General features: G+C 44.3%; 1 protein-coding gene across 2 annotated transcripts in view; it reads left to right on the forward strand.

Annotated features, from left to right (window-relative positions):
* LOC118372263 (protocadherin Fat 1-like) overlaps positions 1 to 19,860 on the forward strand; it is a 44,547-nt gene extending 24,687 nt beyond the window's left edge. The window contains exons 20-32 of one of the 2 annotated variants that reach the window (XM_052488035.1): positions 244 to 441; positions 3,657 to 4,482; positions 5,247 to 5,369; positions 5,607 to 5,764; positions 7,229 to 7,548; positions 7,670 to 7,830; positions 7,973 to 8,126; positions 11,000 to 11,110; positions 11,379 to 11,667; positions 11,753 to 12,098; positions 12,356 to 12,472; positions 12,627 to 12,691; positions 18,764 to 18,944. In XM_052488035.1, coding sequence (XP_052343995.1) covers positions 244 to 441; positions 3,657 to 4,482; positions 5,247 to 5,369; positions 5,607 to 5,764; positions 7,229 to 7,548; positions 7,670 to 7,830; positions 7,973 to 8,126; positions 11,000 to 11,110; positions 11,379 to 11,667; positions 11,753 to 12,098; positions 12,356 to 12,472; positions 12,627 to 12,691; positions 18,764 to 18,814 — 2,919 coding nt within the window. In that variant the 3' untranslated portion in view covers positions 18,815 to 18,944. Of the gene's footprint in view, positions 1 to 243; positions 442 to 3,656; positions 4,483 to 5,246; positions 5,370 to 5,606; positions 5,765 to 7,228; positions 7,549 to 7,669; positions 7,831 to 7,972; positions 8,127 to 10,999; positions 11,111 to 11,378; positions 11,668 to 11,752; positions 12,099 to 12,355; positions 12,473 to 12,626; positions 12,692 to 18,763 lie in introns of both variants that reach the window. The other variant, XM_052488034.1, reaches the window with a different exon arrangement.
* Positions 19,861 to 22,217: the final 2,357 nt, after the last annotated feature.

The following is a 22,217-nucleotide window of genomic DNA, read 5'->3' on the forward strand; positions in this document are numbered from 1 at the left end:
TGCCATAGAGTTGCACTTGAAGCAGAGGAGTGTAAGGAATAGTGTGAGGTACAGATACAGGATGTATAGCTGAGAAGAGAAAGGATAAATGAGGGAGCTTCATTAAGCCTCTGAACAGTAGCTCCTGAATCAACATCGAAAGGCATGGATATGGAATCTCTCCCTCTCTCTCTCTCCCCCTCTCTCTGTCTCTCTCCCTCCCTCTGTCCCCCTCTTTCTTTCCTTCCCCACTCTCTATCCCAGGAGAGTGTCCCAGTAGGGAGCAGTGTTCTCAAGCTGACTGTAACAGATAGGGATGCCTCCCACAACGGCCCCCCATTCTCCTTCACCATCCTTGGGGGAGATGAGGGAGGCTCCTTCCTAATAGACCCCCAGGGAACCCTCAGGACCACCACACTGCTGGACCGCACAGTAAAGGACCACTACATACTACATGCTCAGGTTGGACTACATTCACAAAATGCTAATTAGGCTAACAGTAGTATTACATTTTTCTGATATGTGTTTTGTTCTTGATACAGTAAATTATTAGTAATAGATCAACCATTGATGTATATCTGCTGTCTGTATCAGGGAGCACCAATAGGTTCACTGGACATGGCCATAAGCAAACAGGGAAACGCTCATCCAGAGGAGGTGCTCCTAGTGGCCGGGGACTTTAATGCAGGGAAACATAAATCAGTTTTACCTCATTTCCCTCGACCAGGTCGCAGTTGCAAATGAGAACTTGTTCTCAACTAGCCTACCTGGTTAAATAAAGGTGAAATAAAATACAATTTCTACCAGCATGTTAAATGTGCAACCAGAGGGAAAAAAACTTGAGACCACCTTTACTCCACACACAGAGATGCGTACAAAGCTCTCCCTCGCCCTCCATTTGGCAAATCTTACCGTAATTCTATCCTCCTGCCCAGTGAGACGAGCCTACCAGACGAGCTAAATTACTTTTATGCTCGCTTCGAAGCAAGTAACACTGAAACATGCATGAGAGCATCAGCTGTTCCGGATGACTGTGTGATCACGCTCTCCAAAGCCTACGTGAGTAAGACCTTTAAACAGGTCAACATTCACAAGGTCGCAGGGCCAGATGGATTTCCAGGATGTGTACTCCAAGCGTGCGCTGACCAACTGGCAAGTGTCTTCACTGACATTTTCAACATGTCCCTGACTGAGTCTGTAATACCTACATGTTTGAAGTAGACCATCATAGTCCCTGTGCCCAAGAACACAAAGGTAACCTGACTAAATGACTACCGACCCGTAGCACACACGTCTGTAGCCATGAAGTGCTTTGAAAGGCTGGTCATGGCTCACATCAACTTCATTATCCCAGAAACCCTAGACCCACTCCAATTTGCATACTGCTTCAACAGATCCACAGATGATACCATCTCTATTGCACTCCACACTTTCCTTTCCCACCTGGACAAAAGGAACACCTATGTGAGAATGCTGTTCATCGACTACAGCTCAGTGTCCAACACCATAGTGCCCTCAAAGCTCATCACTAAGCTAAGGAACCTGGGACTTAACACCTCCCTCTGCAACTGGATCCTGGACTTCCTAACGGGCGGCCCCAAGTGGTAAAGGTAGGTAACAACACATCTGCCACGCTGATCCTCAACAAGGGGGCCCCTCAGGGGCTGCGTGCTTAGTCCCCTCCTGTACTTCCTGTTCACTCATGACGGCATGGCCAGGCATGACTCCAACACCATCATTAAGTTTGCCGATGACACAACGGTGGTAGGCCTGATCACCGACAACGATGAGACAGCCTATAGGGAGGAGGTCAGCTACAGGACAACAACCTCTCCCTCAACGTGATCAAGACAAAGGAGATGATTGTGGACTACAGCTAAAGGAGGACCGAGCACGTCCCCATTCTCATCGACAGGGCTGTAGTGGAACAGGTTGAGGGCCGCAAGTGCCTTGGTGTCCACATCACCAACAAACTATCATGGTCAAAACACACCAAGACAGTGGTGAAGAGAGCACGACAAAGCCTCTTCCCCCCTCAGGAGACTGAAAAGATTTGGTATGGGTCCTCAGATCCTCAAAGTTATACAGCTGCACCATTGAGAGCATCCTGACTGCATCCCTGCCTGGTATGGCAATTGCTCGGCCTCCAACCGCAAGGCACTACAGAGGGTAGTGCGTACGGCCCAGTACATCAATGGGGCCAAGCTTCCTGCCATCCAGGATCTCTATACCATGTGGTGCCTGAGGAAGGCCCTAAAAATGGTCAAATACACCCTAGTCATAGACTGTTCTCTCTGCTACCGCACGGCAAGTGGTACCGGAGCACCGAGTCTAGGTCCAAAAGGCTTCTTAACAGCTTCTACCCCCAAGCCATAAGACTCCTGAACAGCTAATCAAATGGCTATCCATGTTCACTGAAAACACAGGAATGGTTGAAGGGTTGTATACCTGCTGTCTGTATCAGGGAGCACCAGTAGGTTCACCAGAAACACAGGAATGGTTGAAGGGTAGTATACCTGCTGTCTGTATCAGGGAGCACCAGTAGGTTCACCAGAAACACAGGAATGGTTGAAGGGTAGTATACCTGCTGTCTGTATCAGGGAGCACCAGTAGGTTCACCGGAAACACAGGAATGGTTGAAGGGTAGTATACCTGCTGTCTGTATCAGGGAGCACCAGTAGGTTCACCAGAAACACAGGAATGGTTGAAGGGTAGTATACCTGCTGTCTGTATCAGGGAGCACCAGTAGGTTCACCAGAAACACAGGAATGGTTGAAGGGTCGTATACCTGCTGTCTGTGTCAGGGAGCACCAGTAGGTTCACCGGAAACACAGGAATGGTTGAAGGGTTGAAGGGTCGTATACCTGCTGTCTGTGTCAGGGAGCACCAGTAGGTTCACCGGAAACACAGGAATGGTTGAAGGGTCATATACCTGCTGTCTGTGTCAGGGAGCACCAGTAGGTTCACCGGAAACACAGGAATGGTTGAAGGGTAGTATACCTGCTGTCTGTATCAGGGAGCACCAATAGGTTCACCGGAAACACAGGAATGGTTGAAGGGTAGTATACCTGCTGTCTGTATCAGGGAGCACCAGTAGGTTCACCGGAAACACAGGAATGGTTGAAGGGTCGTATACCTGCTGTCTGTATCAGGGAGCACCAGTAGGTTCACCAGAAACACAGGAATGGTTGAAAGGGAAAGGGGGATACCTAGTCAGCTGTACAACTCAATGCGTTCAACTGAAATGTGTCTTCCGCATTTAACCCAACCCCTCTGAATCAGAGAGTTGCAAGGGGATGCCTTAATCGACATCCGCTTAATCGGCACCCAGGGAATAGTGAAATGGTAGTACACCTGCTGTCTGTATCAGGGAGCACCAGTAGGTTCACTGCAAACACAGGAATGGTTGTAAACTTCTGTGATCATAACAGAGTTTGTAGAGGTTGCTCAAATTTCAGTATTGCTTTTCTCCTTTAATCCCAGAGTTTCTGGCCTTTGATCCCAGAAGCAGCAGTGACTCAAAGTCCACCAACTCCCCCCTCTGGTCATTAATGGCACTTGCAAGCCTGTTATTTTATCCTCTTAACCTGAAGTGAGGAATTCAAGCACTGGGTAGTGATTATAGTGATAGGTTGTAATAATGATGTAATGGCTGTGGTTCTGTTGTGTTTCCTCAGGTGCTAGACAGTGGCAGACCACCAATCCTGGCCTCCACAGTGATCAATATCAGGGTGATCCAAGAGAGCCTCCACCCCCCTGCTATCCTCCCCCTGGAGGTACTCATCTCCACCCCAGGAGAGGCCTATCCGGGCGGGGTGCTGGGTCAGATCCGAGCCACTGACCAGGACCTCTATGACTCCCTGACCTACAACCTCCAGCCCAATTTAGCCAATACACTACTGTTCTCCCTGTCCCCCTCAGATGGCCGTCTGGTGACCCGGCCGGGTCACGTCCTCAAGCTGGGCCATTACCTGCTCAACGTCACTGTTACTGACGGACGCTTCACCACGGCAACCGGTGTCAGTGTGCACGTCCACCAGGTGACCAAGCGCATGCTGGAGAGCTCCGTGGCCGTCCGTCTGGCTGGGGTGGGCCCCGAGGAGTTCGTCGGGGAGCACTGGAGGGGCTTCCTGAGGGCACTGCGCCTGGTGGCAGGGATCAAGAGGAGTGATGTCCAGCTGGTCAGTCTGCAGCCCTGTGAGCCCCCTGGTAGCCTGGATGTCCTGCTGGCTCTGGAGCGGTCACCTCCCGGTAGCCCCCTGACCACTACCAAGGACGGGATCCTCCTTCGTAAGCTCAATGCCTCTGTGGGTGCAATCCAGGAGCTTACAGGCCTCCGTGTGGTCAGGGTGTTCAGGAAGCTATGTGCAGGCTTGGATTGTCCTGCCATGCTCTGTAGTGAGGTGGTCACCCTGGACCAGAACTTCCTGACCACCTACAGCACGGCTAGACTCAGCCTCATCACCCCGCCACATCACAGATCTGCTGTGTGCCTCTGTAAAGGTACCCCACACATCACGCATCACACACATCACCACACATCACACCACACACCTCACACACCACACAACACCACACATCACGCATCACACACATCACCACACATCACACCACACACCTCACACACCACACAACACCACACATCACGCATCACACACATCACCACACATCACACCACACACCTCACACACCACACAACACCACACATCACGCATCACACACATCACCACACATCACACCACACACCTCACACACCACACAACACCACACATCACGCATCACACACATCACCACACATCACACCACACACCACGCATCACACGCATCACACACATCACCACACATCACACATCACACATCACACACATCATCACACCTCGCACCTCACATCACACCTCACACACATCACACCACACACCACACATCACACACCACCACACATCACACACCACCACACCACCACATACCACACACCACCACATCACACACCACCACACACACCACCACACATGACACACCATCACACACCACACACCGCGCACACCACACACCGCGCACACCAGTACACAACACACAAACACACATCACTCATCACATATCGTCAAGTATTCGATAAAACAATAGAAGTCGTCCAATACACTACATTCCGGCTGCATCCCAATTGGCACTTTTTTCCCTACAAAAAGTAGTGCATTGAATAGGGAATGGAGTGCCGTTTAGGGTGTGTCCTCTCCCTTATTGTAATGATTTGATATGTTCGGTAATAGGTGGTGAGTGTCCTGTGTTGAAGCTCTGTGAGGGGAAGCCCTGTCCTGAGGGATGTGTGTCCAACCAAAGAGAGGGACCATACAGCTGTATCTGTCCACCTGACCAACAGGGAGACTGCTCAGGTACTGTCTGTCACTCAAACAACCAAACAGATCATCATCCCCAGAAAGTGTTCCAATGACCGTTTCTTTAGTCTAACTTGGCTAGACATTATTCTCACATTCAAGATGAATAGAATGGCTCCTGTTTCTTCAGATCCGATATAACCATTACTTCAGTCACCAGCAAAACAGATATTAGTAACAGAGATGTAAGATGTCACATAACTGATCCATCTATATGTTATGTTTAAACCACAGGAGGTCAGTCTCTATGGTTCAGTGGGAAGGGTTACATCAGGTACCGTCTGATGGAGAACCGCTATAGAGAGAAGATGAAACTGTCTCTCAGACTGAGAACCTTGTCCCACCATGCAACTCTCCTGTTTGCCGGAGGAACAGACTACTGCATTCTAGAGGTAGGTCTATGGATAAGTCCCAGATGGCACCGATTCCGTATATAGGGTTCTGGTCAATAGTACTGCACTATAAAATAGTAGGGGATAGGGCACAAGTTACTGTTGGTTGTTCAGTTAGGAAAATCAATAATTACATTTGAATAAAAACAGGCCATAAACTCAGGATTTAAACTTTGAGAAGAAATGACAGTGAATACAGTCACTACAACACTATACTGTACACATGTAGAGACACTCACATGCCTCATTGGAAAATAGTATGTGTTTAGTCAGTATTCTCTAACATCACATTGTCTTGTGTTCAAAATGGCACCCTACTCCATCTACACAATTGATTAGGTACACCAATCTAGTACCGGGTCGGACCCCCTGTATCCATGAAGGGGTGCACCTGGTCAGCAATGTTCAGTTACGCTGTGTAGTTCAAATGCTGCTCAATTGGTATTAAGGGACCTAACGTTTGCCAGGAAAACATTCCCTACACCATTACACCACTGCCACCAGCCTGTACCGTTGACACCAGACAGGATGGGCCATGAAGTAATGCTGCTTACGCCAAATCCTGACTGCCGTCAGCATGATGCAACAGGAACCGGGATTCGTGAGACCAGGCAACATTCTTCCACTCCTCAGTTGTCCAGTGTTGGTGAGGGCGTGCCCACTGGAGGGGCTTCTTCTTGTTTTTAGCTGATAGGAGTGGAACCTGCTGTGGTCGTCTGCTGCAATAGTCCTTCTGTGACGAAGACCGACGTGTTGTGCGTTCCGAGATGCCGTTCTGCACACCACTGTTGCAATGCGCCGTTATTTGTCCGCCTGTTAGCTTGCACAATACTTGCCATTCTCCTTCAACCTCTCATCAACAAGCTGTTTTCGCCCACAGGACTGCCGCTGAATGGATGTTTTTTGTTTGTCAGTAAATCCTAGAAACCATTTTCGTGAATGGGGTGGTGTACCTAATTAACTGGCCCCTCATTGCACTATATAAGAATATTTTTACGTGCTATGCACTTCAGCACTCGGCGGTCCTGTTCTGTGAGCTTGTGTGGCCTACCACTTCACGGCTGAACTGTGTTGCTCCTAGATGTTTCCACTTCTCAATTACAGCACATTCAGTTGACCGGGACTGACTTGTTGGAAAAGTGCCATTCTATGACAGTGCCACTTTGAAAAGACTCTTAGCTTTTCAGTAAGGCCATTCTACTGCCAATGTTTGTATATGGAGATTGCATGGCCGTATGCTCAATTTTATATACCTGTCAGCAGGTATGGCTGAAATATCCGAATCCACTAATTTGAAGGGTTGTCCACATACTTTTGTATTTATAGTGTATATAGAATCGTGAGAATCGCAATACATATCGAATCGGTACCAAAGTATCGTGATGATATCGTATCACGAGGTCCCTGGCAATTCCCAGGCCTAACAGCCATTTCCTACCTTTATGTACCCACTCCTGCCCTCAGATAGTGGACGGTAGGCTGCAGTACCAGTTTGACTGTGGCAGTGGCCCAGGCATCGTCTCTATCCACAGTGCCCAGGTCAGTGATGGCCAGTGGCACACCGTATCCCTTGAGGTAAACGGCAACCACGCCATGCTGGTTCTGGATCAGCTCTACACGGCCTCGGGCACGGCACCAGGCACACTCCGCTCCCTCAACCTGGACGGAAGCCTGTTCCTGGGTGGTGTTTCTGAATCCGACCAGCAGATGACAGCAAAGACAGCCTCACAGCGTTTGCCAGTCTCTCACAGTCGTGATCTTCAGGGTTGTATTGAGGCAGTCAGGTATTTGATGTTTCCCTCCATTTTGTCAACATTTTTGTTTATTTATTTGTATTTTTGTAATGTGATTTGTGACAAATTTGCTTGTGAAATGACTAAATAACTGTTGATTTTATTTTGTCAGGTTTAATGGCTATGATCTGAACCTGGACACTGAGGCCCAGGCCCATGTTCTAGTAGAGGAGGTGGTGGGGGTGGCACCAGGCTGTGTGGCCCTCCCTGCTCCAGACTGCTCCTCTCAGCCCTGTATGAATGGAGGAACCTGCTCCACTCTGCCTCATGGAGGTAGGAGACAGACACCATTTATTGCCATAGAAAAATCCCCATACAGTCCTATTCACAGTCTATACAGAACATATTGGTCTCAAACATCTTGTTATCCTACATATATATTTTTTTGTACATTATACACTTGTTTCTATTGCAGGTTACTTCTGTAAATGCAGTGACTTGTTCATGGGGTCTCACTGTGAGGTGGCAGCTAGCCCCTGTTCCTCCAACCCCTGTCTATATGGAGGAACCTGTGTGCTGGACAACCAGGACTTTTACTGCCAGTGTAGAGGACAGTACTCAGGACCACGGTACATAGAGCAGTTACCCATTATGAACTGAAATTTGGAATAATGTGTCCCAAATGGCACCTTATTCCTTTGTAGTGCACTACTTTTGACCATGACCCTTAGGGTTCTGGTTGAAAGTAGTGCACTGTATAGGAAACAGGGTGTCAGTTGGGACATTACCAATCGTGACCTTGAGATTCTATTTGACATCTTGGTAAAAAATGAGTTATTCACATAGAGTTGCTCATTAGGTGGTCCTTTACATGTGAGATCTGTCAGAGATGTTCTAAAGTAAATTTACAATGAAAAATCGGAATGTTCTTTGTGCGCAAACACCTTTTAACTTAATGCTTTGAGGGTTATATCTGCAATCCAATCACACAATGCTGGGCTGCCAATCAAAATGAACTGTTATGTAAGGTCATATAGTTATTGAGTCATGAAAGAGGAAGACATCACAAAATAGTTCTGGGACTTGAAAAATACTCATTAACTCCAAACTATACATTTTACAGGTAGGACCTTATAGTTCCAAGTTCTTTATTATTCATATCATGGGTTCTAGTCCCAGGTCTTCGATTATTCATATCATGGGTTCTAGTCCCAAGTCCTTGATTATTCATATCATAGGTTCTGGTCCTCTTTTTCCCAGCACTTAATAAATACAGGTGCCTTAGGGCATGTTTAGGGCTGCTTTTGTCATGTTCTATATCAATATGAAAACCTCTAAGGAAGAGGTATTTCACAAAAATGCCAAACTTACCACATTTTATTTCTAACTAGGAAGTAGTTTACTGACTTTGGGTGTCAGAGACCAGACACACATATCAGTTTACTCATCCAGAGCTAAGCTTTAGCAATGCTGCTAGTTATCCATAAGATATAGTATATTTGTCATTTTCGAGAGCTATCGCTTTAAGAAATGTGTGTTGAACATTAATTAATATATTTGATTTTGTGATTAGAAAGAAGGAAGGCTATTCTCTTTATTTAATCATGAAATGTCTGTACTTTTCTGTGAAGGTTTTAACATTCCGTGCCAGATATAACCTTCCCTCTGGGCACAGACCTCCGTTCAACAGAGAAATATCTAATTTACATAGGTATTCACACCCCTGAGTCAATACTTTGTAGAAGCCCCTTTGGCAGCGATTATAGCTGTGAGCTTTTCTAGGTAAGACTTTCCACACCAGAATTGTACAACATTTTGCCATTATTAATGTCAACATTCTTCAAGCTGTCACATTGGTTGTTGATCATTTTAATTTGTACATTTTTTATTTCACCTTGATTTAACCAAGTAGGACAGTTGAGACCAAGTTCTCATTTACAACTGCGACCTGGTCAAGATAAAGCAAAGCAGTGCGACACAAACAACAACACAGAGTTACACATGGAATAAACAAATGTACAGTCAATAACACAATAGAAAAAATCTATATACAGTGTGTGCAAATGAGGTAAGATTAGGGAGGTAAGGCAATAAAAAGGCCGTAGTGGAGAAGTAATTACAATTGATCAATTAACACTGGAGTGATAGGTGTGCAGAAGATGAATGTGCAAGTAGAGATACTGGGGTGCAAAGGAGCAGAAAAAAATAACAATATGGGGATGAGGTAGTTGGATGGGCTATTTACAGATGGGCTATGTACAGGTGCAATGATCTGTGAGCTGCTCTGACAGCTGATGCTTTAAGTTAGAGAGGGAGATATGGGTCTCCAGCTTCAGTGATTTTTGCAATTCGTTCCAGTCATTGGCAGCAGAGAACTGAAAGGAAAGGTGGCCAAAGAGGGAATTGGCTTTGGGGGTGACCAGTGAAATATACCTGCTGGACAGCATGCTACGGGTGGGTGCTGCTATGGTGACCAGTGAGCTGAGATAAGGCGTAGCTTTACCTAGTAAAGACTTATAGATGACCTGGAGCCAGTGGGTTTGGCGACGAATATGAAATGAGGGCCAGTCAACGAGAGCATACAGGTCACAGTGGTGGATAGTATATGGGGCTTTGGTGACAAAACGGATGGCACTGTGTAGAAGCGGGCAGCGATCAGTTGAAGAGCATGCATTTAGTTTTACTTTAATTTAAGAGCAGTTGGAAGCCACGAAAGGAGAGTTGTATGGCATTGAAGCTTGTCTGGAAGTTAGTTAACACAGTGTCCAAAGAAGGGCCAGAAGTATACAGAATGGTGTCGTCTGCGTAGAGGTGGATCAGAGAATCACCAGCAGCAAGAGAAAAGAGTTGGCCCTAGAATTGAACCCTGTGGCACCTTCATACAGACTGCCAGAGGTCCGGACAACAATTGCTGAACATCCATTTTCAGTCTTGCCATACATAGTCAAAACTGAAACTAGGCCACTCAGGAACATTCACTGTCTTCTTGGTAAACAACTCCAGTGTAGATTTGGCCTTGTGTTTTAGGTTATTGTCCTGCTGGAAGGTGATTGCATATAGAGTGAACCCATGCAACTTGTTATGTGATTTGTTAAGCACCTTTTTACTCCTGAACTTATTTAGGCTTGCCATAATAAAGGGGTTAAATACTTATTGACACAAGATATTTCAGCTTTTCATTTTTGGAAAAAAATAATTCCACGTTATGGGGTATTGTAAGTAGACCAGTGGCTCAAATATGGCTGTAACACAACAATATGTGTAAAAAGTCAAGGAGTGTGAATACTTTCTGAAAGCGCTGTACCTTTATGGTGAGGACCTTAATGGGTTATGAAAGAAGAAATCACCACAAAACAGTTCTGAGACTTTAGAACGTTATAGTGTTAGTCACGTGTCTGCTATCCTGTGGGGTTGGACATTTCTCATAGCATTGTTGTTGTTGGTGAAAAACTGAAGACAATAGATGATGTATGGGAAGTTAAAAAGCGTGTCTATATTCCAGGTGTGCAGTTGGTCCGTACTGCAAAGATAACCCCTGCAGAAACAGTGGACATTGTATCGACAGTCTGGATGGGGCTGTGTGTGAGTGTGAGCCGGGGTTTCAGGGGGAACGGTAAGCAGAAACATCTATTATTCTCACTAACCCGCATTCTTCCACTCCGGGTTTGGTATGACACATCCATGATGTCACACTATGCCAGAGCTGCAATATATACTGCATATAGGTTCTGGATGTTTGCATCCCAAATGGCACCCTATTCCCTACATAGTGCACTACAGAGCTCTGGTCAGAAGTAGTGCACTATATTGGGACCATTTGGAACACACTCCATATAGATGCTGTATGTGAATGTGACTCTGGACGGTGTTCTTCTGTCCAGGTGCCTTGGGGATGTAGATGAGTGTATGCAGACAGAGAGTCTCTGCTCTAACGGAGGTGTGTGTGTAAACACCTACGGCTCCTTCAACTGTAGCTGCGTGGTGGGGTTCGCTGGGCGGCAGTGTGAGCTCGAGATGTTGGTCAGGAACGAGCTGCTGTTCACCAGCTGGTCCATTGGCCTGGAGGAACTCCTTGGACTGGCCCTGTTCCTGGTTACCATCTTCGGCCTGTCTCTGCTCTTTGTTGCCGTCCGGAAGAGGGCCAAACAGGACGGATCTAAGGAATATGAGGTATCATATCTGTTGTCAGTAAGTGATTGATTGTATTTTTGAATATATGACAAATAATTGTGACGTTCGAACTTTGAACCTTAAGGATGAAGATGGTAAAGAGTTCTTTGGGAGAGCTTACCTGGAGGTCAAGTCCAGCCGGGGAGTCCCAGTCTACTTGGACGTTCCACCACAGATCCCAGTTAGACCCATCTCCTACACCCCTAGTTACCCCAGCAACTCACGCCACAACCTGAACAAGGGTTCCTGCGAAGGTCTTGGGTTGGTGGAACCCACAGAGCACAGCACCCCTGACCCAGACCCCGTGCCCATGCTGAGGAGAGGGGTGGCAGTGTGCAGTGTGGCTCCCACCCTGCCACGCCGCCTGCATTCCAACACCCCTTCAGAGACGGAGTCCATCCAGAAACCCTGCTGGGACTACCACTATGATGGTGAGAGAGCAGATGACTGGAGGCTGGGAGCAGGAAATGAGAAGACACTGTTTTGTCATTCATAGTTTTCACATTTTGACCTATCAGCTTTACTTTGATAACCTGCATGTATTTTTATTGTAAACAACTAAATTAAATTGCACATTTGATGTGGCTTTACATATAGTACAGTATGATACCTTTGTGTTTATGGTGAATCAAACAATCTCGTCTTCATCAGCAAGGTCATAAGTGATTTGTATCTTTGTCTCCCCCAGAAGAGGTAGTGGAGCTGGATCCAGTCTCCACTCAGAGATCTAGGAAAGACCTGGAAAACCGTAGCAGTGCCTCAGAGTCCCTCTGTTCCTACCAGTCAGGATCAGGAGATGAGAACGGTAGGTGTTGTTACTCGTCTAAGATGACAGGGTGAGACATCACAGTGTAAGTGCTGGAATCCAGGCTAATGCATATTATTAGGCAACACCTACCTGTAATGATACCTCTGTTCTCTCTTATGTCACTTTTCCTTCTTCCTCTCCTTTTCTCTAGTCTCAGCTCCAGTTTGGATTAAATCTATGCACAGCCCCAGGTCAGGGTTTAACAGGGGGCACAGTGTAAGTTGTCATTTACATTGACGTTGTGGGAAGTAGCCCAATAGTCTCCTGATAGTCTTACAATCTCTTGATAGTCTGCTGATAGTCTGACAATCTACATATACAGTACTGATAGTCTGGCAATCAACTGATAGTTTTACAGTCTCCTGATAGTTTGACAGTCTCCTGGTGTAAGATCATATCCTTGTGTTGTCCTGAACTCTTGTGTTAAGTGTAGTTTGTGGCTTCTGTGGTTCCAATCCATACCATTAGCATTTGTTTATTTTGAAACATATGGTTAAATTCCCATCTATTTATTTCCACCTCCATTACTCAAGAGTATTCACCCTATGTAGTATTTGGTACATTTATTGTGTGCTAATGTTAGATTTCTCTCGTCACTCCCTCCTTAGCCCTCATAGGACTTCAATCACACAGTATTTACTGTGAAAAATAAGGTATCATTCCTATCTTATACTACACTAGTTGTTTCAGGAGATAGTTGTGTTCAGGGAGGCAGGAGATAGTTGTGATCAGGGAGGCAGGAGATACAGTGCCTTGCAAAAGTATTCATCCCACGTTCCGTTTTTCCTATTTTGTTGCATTACAACCTGTAATTTAAATGGATTTTTGTTTGGATTTCATGTAATGGACATACACAAAATAGGCCAAATTGGTGAAGTGAAATTAATTACTTTTTTTTTTTTAACAGAAAAGTGGTGAATGCATATGTAATCACCCCCTTTACTGTGAAGCCCTGAAATAAGATATGGTGCAACCAATTACCTTCAGAAGTCACATAATGAGTTAAATAAAGTTAATCTAAGTGTCACATGATCTCAGTATGTATACACCTGTTCCGAACGGCCCCAGAGTATGCAACACCACTAAGCAAGGCGCACCACCAAGCAAGCGGCACCATTAAGACCGTGGAGCTCTTCAAACAGGTCAGGGAGAAAGTTGTGGATGAGTACAGGGTTGGGTTATAAAAAATATCCCAAACTTTGAGCATCCCACGGAGCACCATTAAATTCATTATTAAAAAATATAAATAATGTGGCACCAAACCACAAACAACAAACCTGACAAGAGAGGCTGCCCACCAAAACTCACAGACCAGGCAAGGAGGGCATTAATCAGAGAGGCAAAAAAGAGACCAAAGATAACCTTGAAGGAGCTGCAAAGCTCCACAGTGGAGATTGGAGTATCTGTCCATAGGACCACTTTAAGCCATGCACTCCACAGAGCTGGGCTTTATGGAAGAGTGGCCATAAAAAAGTAATTGTTGAAAGAAAAGAATAAGCAAACACGGTTGGTGTTCGCCAAAAGGCATGTGGGAGACACCCCAAGCATATGGAAGAAGGTACTCTGGTCCTTTGAGACTAAAATTGAGCTTTTTGGTCATCAAGGATGTCTGGCGCTATGTCTATGTCTGGCGTAAACCCAACACCTCTCATCACCCCGAGAATTTCATCCCCACTGTGAAGCATGGTGGTGGCAGCATGTTTTTCATCGGCAGGGATTGGGAAACTGGTCAGAATTGAAGGAATGATGGATGGCGCTAAATACAGGGAAATTATTGAGGGAAACCTGTTTCAGTCTTCCAGAGATTTGAGACTGGGACAGAGGTTCACCTTCCAGCAGGACAATGACCCACTGAGACATCAGTGTAAGTGCTGGAATCCAGGCTAATGCATGTTATTAGGCAACACCTTCTACCTGTCTTCCAGAGATTTGAGATTGGGACGGAGGTTCACCTTCCAGCAGGACAATGAGCCGAAGCATTCTGCTAAAGCAACACTCCAGTGGTTTAAGGGGAAACATTCAAATGTCTTGGAATGGCCTAGTCAAAGCCCAGACCTCAATCAAATTGAGAATCTGTGGTATGACTTAAAGATTGCTGTACACCAGTGGAACCCATCCAACTTGAAGGAGCTGGAGCAGTTTTGCCTTGAAGAATGGGCAAAAATCCCAGTGGCTAGATGTGCCAAGCTTATAGAGACATACCCCAAGAGACTAGCAGCTGTAATTGCTGCAAAAGGTGGGTATTCAAAGTATTGACTTTGGGGGGGTGAATAGTTATGCACGCTCAAGTTATGTTTTTTTGTATTATTTCTTGTTTGTTTCACAATAAAACATATTTTGCATCTTCAAAGTGGTATGCATGTTGTGTAAATCAAATGATACAAGCCCCCCAAAAAATCAATTATAATTCCAGATTGGAAGGCAACAAAATAGGAAAAGTGCCAAGGGCGTGAATACTTTTGAAAACCACTGTAGTTGTGTTCAGGGAGTCAGTAGATAATTGTGTTTAGGGAGTCAGTAGATGAGGTAATGTTGGCTGTAAGTGATTCTGGCTAGAGTTCCCAGTGGTTCTGGCTACATCTTTACATGCAGTATATGCTCTTCAGTAGGCATCAGTCCAATACACTGACTCCCATGGGTGTTAATTTGTCTCTTTGTAGTGTAAACTCTTGAAATCTTGTATTTCTCTCTCAGCTGTCATTACTGGGCTTGTGTTCTTCAAAACACCAGAGGTGATGTGCTTGTCTTCCCTCCTCTCATGCTCTGTTAGCTTACCGTAGCAAATGCAGAATTGTACTCCGAAAGGACCATTTAACAATGGGCTGGCTTGTAAATAAACCCTCTATAACATCTTACCCTTGAATGTGCTGCTGAAGTCCTGCTGGTGTCTAATCTGATTTAATACAGAGGAGATTTCACAATGATGTTGTGAGATCACTAATTATTAGGTGCCGAAAACGTGTTTGGTGATGGAATATCACTTCCTTATGTTATAAAATACATTTTACCAAGACAAATATGATTGTTCATGTTCTGAATCACTCTGTGAGGTCTTTCTCTAACATATCATTAACATTGTATCCTAAAAGTTGTATTTTGTAACCTAATACATCCAATAATACGTACCAAGATCTTCTCACCATGACTTTTGATGATTTTATATGCTGTGGTTGTCTGAAAAGTACTTCCCGGGGGGGTCGCAAAAAGCTTAATTATACGACGGGTGGGTCTAATACTGGATGCTGGTTGGTTAAAAATGCATTCCAGCCCATGTCTATTCCACAAATTACCACCGGCTAAATCTATGACGTTAAAATGCCTATTTAATCTGTCTGACTGCGTAATCCACATCAGCTCAGACAGGCATTTTATATACAAGATCTACATTGTAAAAAGCATCTAGACATTATCTCCCGTTTCTTTTAGACTAGCATTTGGTTTTCAACAGCGGAGATGTGTCATAGCCTTGCTGTCTGTTTCAATATTGAAATTCAGTCTCCAGCTGTTCTATGGTAATGAATGTGGTGCCGGGACGAAACAGACAGGCTGGCAGCTTTTCTCAGCCAGTCGAAATCATGAATCAGCATTTTATGGATTTATACAAAGAAATGTCGATAGAAAAACACAACATACAGCTAGTTTGTTGTCATTCCAGCTTCAGTTTGAAATCGTTGTTTTAGCTGTGTAGTTGGCTATCTCCTCTGAACAGTGGCCTTGCAAGAGAGCACATTTTCTAGGCCAGGTGAAATCACATCATTAGCTTATTGTTATGGATGTATCCCCCAAAAAGTCACTAGAAAACAGCTTAAACAAATGCAAATGCAGCTACTTTGCTGTTATTCTGGCTACACTGTTTGACTTGACTCTGTTAGTCAAAGTTGATTAGCTAGCAAGCAAGGGATAAGAACGTTGCCAGCCATCATGGCAATGGAACATTGTGTCTATAGATTTAGAACAAAAAGACTTAACTACTGGATTGCGTCTCTGGTAACCGAACCGATAGAACGAACGACCAGCCGGCTTGTGTTGCAACCCCAGATTTGGGTCAGGACTATATCTTGTGGAAGAAATAGTATGAATAAATTCATCAAAAGAATGTTTTTAATGACATTGTCTATCAATCATTATTTGAATATGTTGAAAATGAATTGTAAAAGACTGAAATAAATAGCTTGCTGCTCAGTGCTCCGTTGACATTTCATAGAGATACACTTGTTTTTCTGAGTAGTGTCTCATTAATATGAAAAGCGTATACTAAAATATTAAAATGTCATGTCTCAAAATTGATATCTACAGTTGAAGTTGGAAGTTTACATACACTTATGTTGGTGTCATTAAAACCAATCCACAAATTTCTTGTTAACAAGCTATAGTTTTGGCAAGTCGGTTAGGACATCTACTTTGTGCATGACACAAGTAATTTTTCCAACAATTGTTTACAGACAGATTATTTCACTTATAATATATGTATCACAAATCCAGTGGGTCAGAAGTTTACATACACTAAGTCGACTGTGCCTTTAAACAGCTTGGAAAACTCTGTAAAATGATGTCATGGCTTTAGAAGCTTCTTATAGGCTAATTGACATAATTTGAGTTAATTGGAGGCGTACCTGTGGATGTATTTCATGGCCTACCTTCAGACTCAGTGCCTCTTTGCTTGGGGAAATCAAAAGAAATCAGCCAAGACCTCAGAAAAAAATGGTAGACCTCCACAAGTCTGGTTCATCCTTGGGAGCAATTTACAAACACCTGAAGTTACCACTTTCATTTGTACAAACAATAGTACGCAAGTGGAAACACCATGGGACCATGCAGCCATCATACCGCTCAGGAAGGAGACGTGGTCTGTCTCCTAGAAATGAACATACTTTGGTGCGAAAAGTGCAAATCAATCCCAGAACAACAGCAAAGGACCTTGTGAAGACGCGGGAGGAAACAGGTACAAAATGATCTATATCCACATTAAAACGAGTCCTATATCGACATAACCTGAAAGGCCGCTCAGCAAGGAAAAAGCCACTGCTCTAAAACCGCCATAAAAAAGGCAGACTATGCTTTGCAACTGCACATGGGGACAAAGATCATACTTTTTGGAGAAATGTCCTCTGGTCGGATGAAACAAAAATAGAACTGTTTGACCATAATGACCATCGTTATGTTTGGAGGGAAACAGGGGGAGGCTTGTGAGCCGAAGAACACGATCCCAACCGTGAAGCACAGGGGTGGCAGCATCATGTTGTGGGGGTGCTTTGCTGCAGGAGGGACTGGTGCACTTCACAAAATAGATGGCATTATGAGGTAGGAAAAGTATGTGGATATATTGAAGCAACATCTCAAGACATCAGGCAGGAAGTTAATGCTTGGTTGCAAATGGGTCTGCCAATTGGACAATGATCCCAAGCATACTTCCAAAGTTGTGGCAAAATGGCTTAAGGACAACAAATTCAAGGTATTGGAGTGGCCATCACAAAACCCTGACCTCAATCCTATAGACATTTTGTGGGCAGAACGGAAAAGGCGTGTGCGAGCAAGGAGGCCTACAAACCTGACTCAGTTACACCAGCTCTGTCAGGAGGAATGGGACAAAATTCACCCAACTTATTGTGGGAAGCTTGTGAAAGGCAACACAAAATGTTTGACACAAGTTAAACAATTTTAAGGCAATGCTACCAAATACCAATTGAGTGTATGTAATCTTCTGACCCACTGGGAAAGTGATGAAAGAAATAAAAGCTGAAATAAGTCATTCTCTCTACTATTATTCTGACATTTCACATTCTTAAAATAAAGTGGTGATCCTAACCGATCTAAGACAGGGAATTTTTACTAGGATTCAATGTCAGGAATTGTGAAAAACTGAGTTTAAATGTATTCGGCTAAGGTGTATGTAAACGTCCGACTTCAGCTGTATCTGTCTTACCTCTATGTTGTTTTATGTCCTCCTGATTGGAGAAGACAGATGATGAGTTTAGTTACTGTGACCCTAGTCTTGGCCATCCTACAAGGGTAAACTTTTGAACAGATTATGATAGAGACATAAGGTTTGGACCATTTGTTTTCTTAGTGGAGTATCTACACATTATTTTACCAGTTTGTTTTTTATTAGATTGGACACCCTATAATTATCCACAGTTTATATTCTCCAAACCTCCTATCAGACTATTCTCCAACAATGGTCACAGTAACAGACTACTGAGATGATCTATGCATGTCTGTATTTGTGTCTAAGGGGAGACAGACACTTTGATGCTTGTTTGTCACTGATAACATTTTCGCCCCGAATAGGCTATCACTGGGACACATCTGATTGGATGCCGAGTGCTCAGCGTCCTGTAGACCAGGAACTGTTGCAGAGTATATGTATAGAAAAGCCTGCCCCCTCCTGCACTGACTCTGACCCTGACCCTGAGCTCCTCAACCTTGACTGCTATGTAGGAGGTATAGACATTGAGAGTGACTCCATCAACTGATTTCCTTTCTCTGGATGTGGATGATGTCTGTTAGGTATCAGGGCCAGTTATGATGACTCCATCCAGACACATACTTCACCTGTAGCCAGCAGGGGGAAAACATTTACCAGCACCAGCAGCACCACCTCTACCCTACAGACCCCACTAAGCTCCCAGGCAGTAACACAGGTATCAGCAGGGTGCATATAGGGACACACAGTGACCCCTTGGACATGAGCTGTGGATAGGAGCTCAGCAGCAGTGTGCCCGTCTCCCATGCCTCCAGCTCTGACCTGTCAGGCTTGGGTGAGGGGTCAGAGTGACCAGCAGGCTTGTTTGGTTATCTCACACCCTAACCTCTGGACACAACGCCTCTGACAGGCGACTGAAACTATGAACTTCACTTAGAGAATTCAGAGATAGACCCTGATGATCAGAGCGTTGGCTCTCTATTGAAACAAAAGTATACATCTCATACACATGGTTATGGGCTTTAGAAAAAGAAGACACCTTTACCATGTCAGATATAGAGTTAAAATGTATTACACTTTGAGTTTGCATTACAATATTACACTTTATATACTTCACAGAAGACTGAAATATAACATAACCGTGACATTTTTGGCGTGTTGTAAAATAATGTTTATTTAATTATGAAATTATAAAATATATTAATAACAGGCCACTATAGGGCAATTTGGTCATTTGACTGCAGGAAAGGTGTAGTGAATGTTATGTAATTTCAGAAGAAAAAGCTCACCCCTTACGTCCATCTGTAATGGCTAACACTGTAAATACCATACACGTCTGCATATTCTATTCAGTGATATTGCATTGCATGAAGCTTATGTTAGATTTATACTGATTATATATTAATTAGCTGTTTGATTGTACTGTACAATAAACATTTATATACATGATTCTGCCATTGAATCATTGCTGTTACGTTTGTTTTAATAAATGAATACAGATCAGTCAGCAGAAGGGACAGCCATACTGTTTTAGCATTAGCTATCCTGTTGTCCTGCCATACCGTGCTATCATCAGTAAGGAAAGGGGAAGAGGATGAGAGGAAAGTCCTCTTTTTGACCTCAAGCTCATTCTTTTAAAAAGGGGGTAACAGTTTCTAACTTCAGACTGATATGTTTAAAGTTGGACTGAATAGGACTCTCACCAAATAATGAAGCATTTTTAATTTGGAACACTTTCATTTTTTTTTAAAAACTCCAGTTTAACTTGTGAGATGTAAAAGAGCTGGGCTTCTTCCCAAATGGCACCCTATTCCCTATGTAGTGCACTACTTTTGACCAAATCCCATAAGGGTGTAATGCACTATGTAGGGAATAGGGTGCCATTTGGGACGTATACATGGGCATCAAAGGAAGACTGCTGCTCATCCCCTCACCAGATGCACTTTACTTGATGGTGGTCATCTAGCCTGTCGATAGTACGGTCACCTCTACTTCTTATGCGGTTTCCATTGGAGGAAAATCATTTTAGAAGCTGTTGTTTATGTTTACATGTTTCTCAAGGAAAATATAGCTCTTTTCACAAGGTTAACCCTCTGTGAGAAATAGAATGACAGATACTTCTGTTTCCATAGGATCTTATCACACTACAGCAAGCCAGAGATGCACAACAAATATATAGTATCCATTCTGTTCAGTCCTGTATAAATGAGCTCAATAGGATGTAAAACAAAATATATAGAGAACCAGTCAAAAGTTTGGACACACCTACTCATTCCTAGGTTTTTCTTTATTTTTACTATTTTGACAGCTAGGATGAATAATGTATTTTAAGTGCGGCCCTCCAGACCTCTGTGAAGATGGAATGCGGCCCACAGGGAAAATTGTAACGGCGTTCTTCGTTTGTAGAAAGAGAGTCGGACTGAAATGCAGCGTGGTGGTTACTCATGTCTTTAATGAAGGAAGAGCGATACATGAAATAACTATACAAATGCAAAACAACAAAACGGAACGTGAAACCTAATTACAGCCTATTTTTTTATTTTTTTATTATAAAAAATAATTTATTATCTTCAATACCATTCATTCTTTACAACTCATAATTTACATACATACTCAAATAATGGAATTTTAATTAAACTAATTAAACTAAACATAAACCCAAAACAAAACCTCAGGGGAGCATCTTCCCTCCGTCACCCTACAAAATACCTTTCCCTATCTCCCCGTCCCTAATCTATCCCCTTACAAATCTAAATGACACCCAGCACTAAACTGCTATCCCCCCTCTTCCTAAATCTGTATTAAAATCCCCCTATATCACAAATTTCCTATTTGTGACACACAGGGGCGTCAGACAGTCCACCATCTCCCTCCTGTCTGTCACCACCTGTGGCCCATACACCACCACTAATCTAAATTTACAATCCCTTATCGTGACATCCACCCCTATAACCCTCCCCTGCATTACCACAAAAGAATCCTCCACTTTTACCTCCTTGTGCCCACACAAAATCCCTACCCCCGATGAGTTCACCCCCCCAATACCCCAAACCGACTCCCTCTTGTCCCACTCCCTCTTAAACCTACTAACATCCCCTCCATCCCTCAGGTGAACCTCCTGTAAAAAACAAAAATCAAACCCCACACCCTCCAAATAACTAAAAACCGCCCTCCTCTTAACAAAATCCCTTAAACCCCTTACATTTAAACTAACAAAATTAAAAGTAGACCCCATGAAGAAATAAAAACATGTAATACACTCAAATTCTAAACCCAGACAGAAAAAAATACAAAAAAAACAGGAGACTCACCCGATGCTCCCCTGCTCCATATCTACCGGTGAGAACACCATCCGTAATCCCGACATCCCCCCCTCTTCCTCCACCTCACCATCCCAGAATGCAGGAATAGTGTTTGGCTCCGGGGTGCCCTGCACCCTGGGTCTACCCCCACAATCCTCCCCCTCTCCAGTGTTGCAGCTGGTTTGGAAAAAAATTGGGGAGGCTGAGTCCCCAAACAAAAAACTCCCCACCTCCTCCTGTACCCAGTCCTGAGTCTTGTTAGGTGTGTCCCCACCCAACAGAAGTTGAGGGCCTGGGGAAACCAGCAGCAACCCAGATGTTTCTCCCACCCCCATCACTCTCTTGGCCATCCACTCCCTCTCACTGTCGGCCAATCGCACCCTCCTCTTCATTCTCTTCTTTGGTGATGGCGGCAGTGGAGAGATACCACCCCCCCCCCACCAGCCCCATACCCCTCATCTCTTCCACCAGGGCACTTTCCCCCCAGTCCACTTGCTCTTCCACCGTCTCCTTCTCC

This window comes from Oncorhynchus keta, chromosome 30, assembly GCF_023373465.1.
Source record: "Oncorhynchus keta strain PuntledgeMale-10-30-2019 chromosome 30, Oket_V2, whole genome shotgun sequence".
NCBI classification, from domain to species: Eukaryota; Metazoa; Chordata; class Actinopteri; order Salmoniformes; family Salmonidae; genus Oncorhynchus; species Oncorhynchus keta.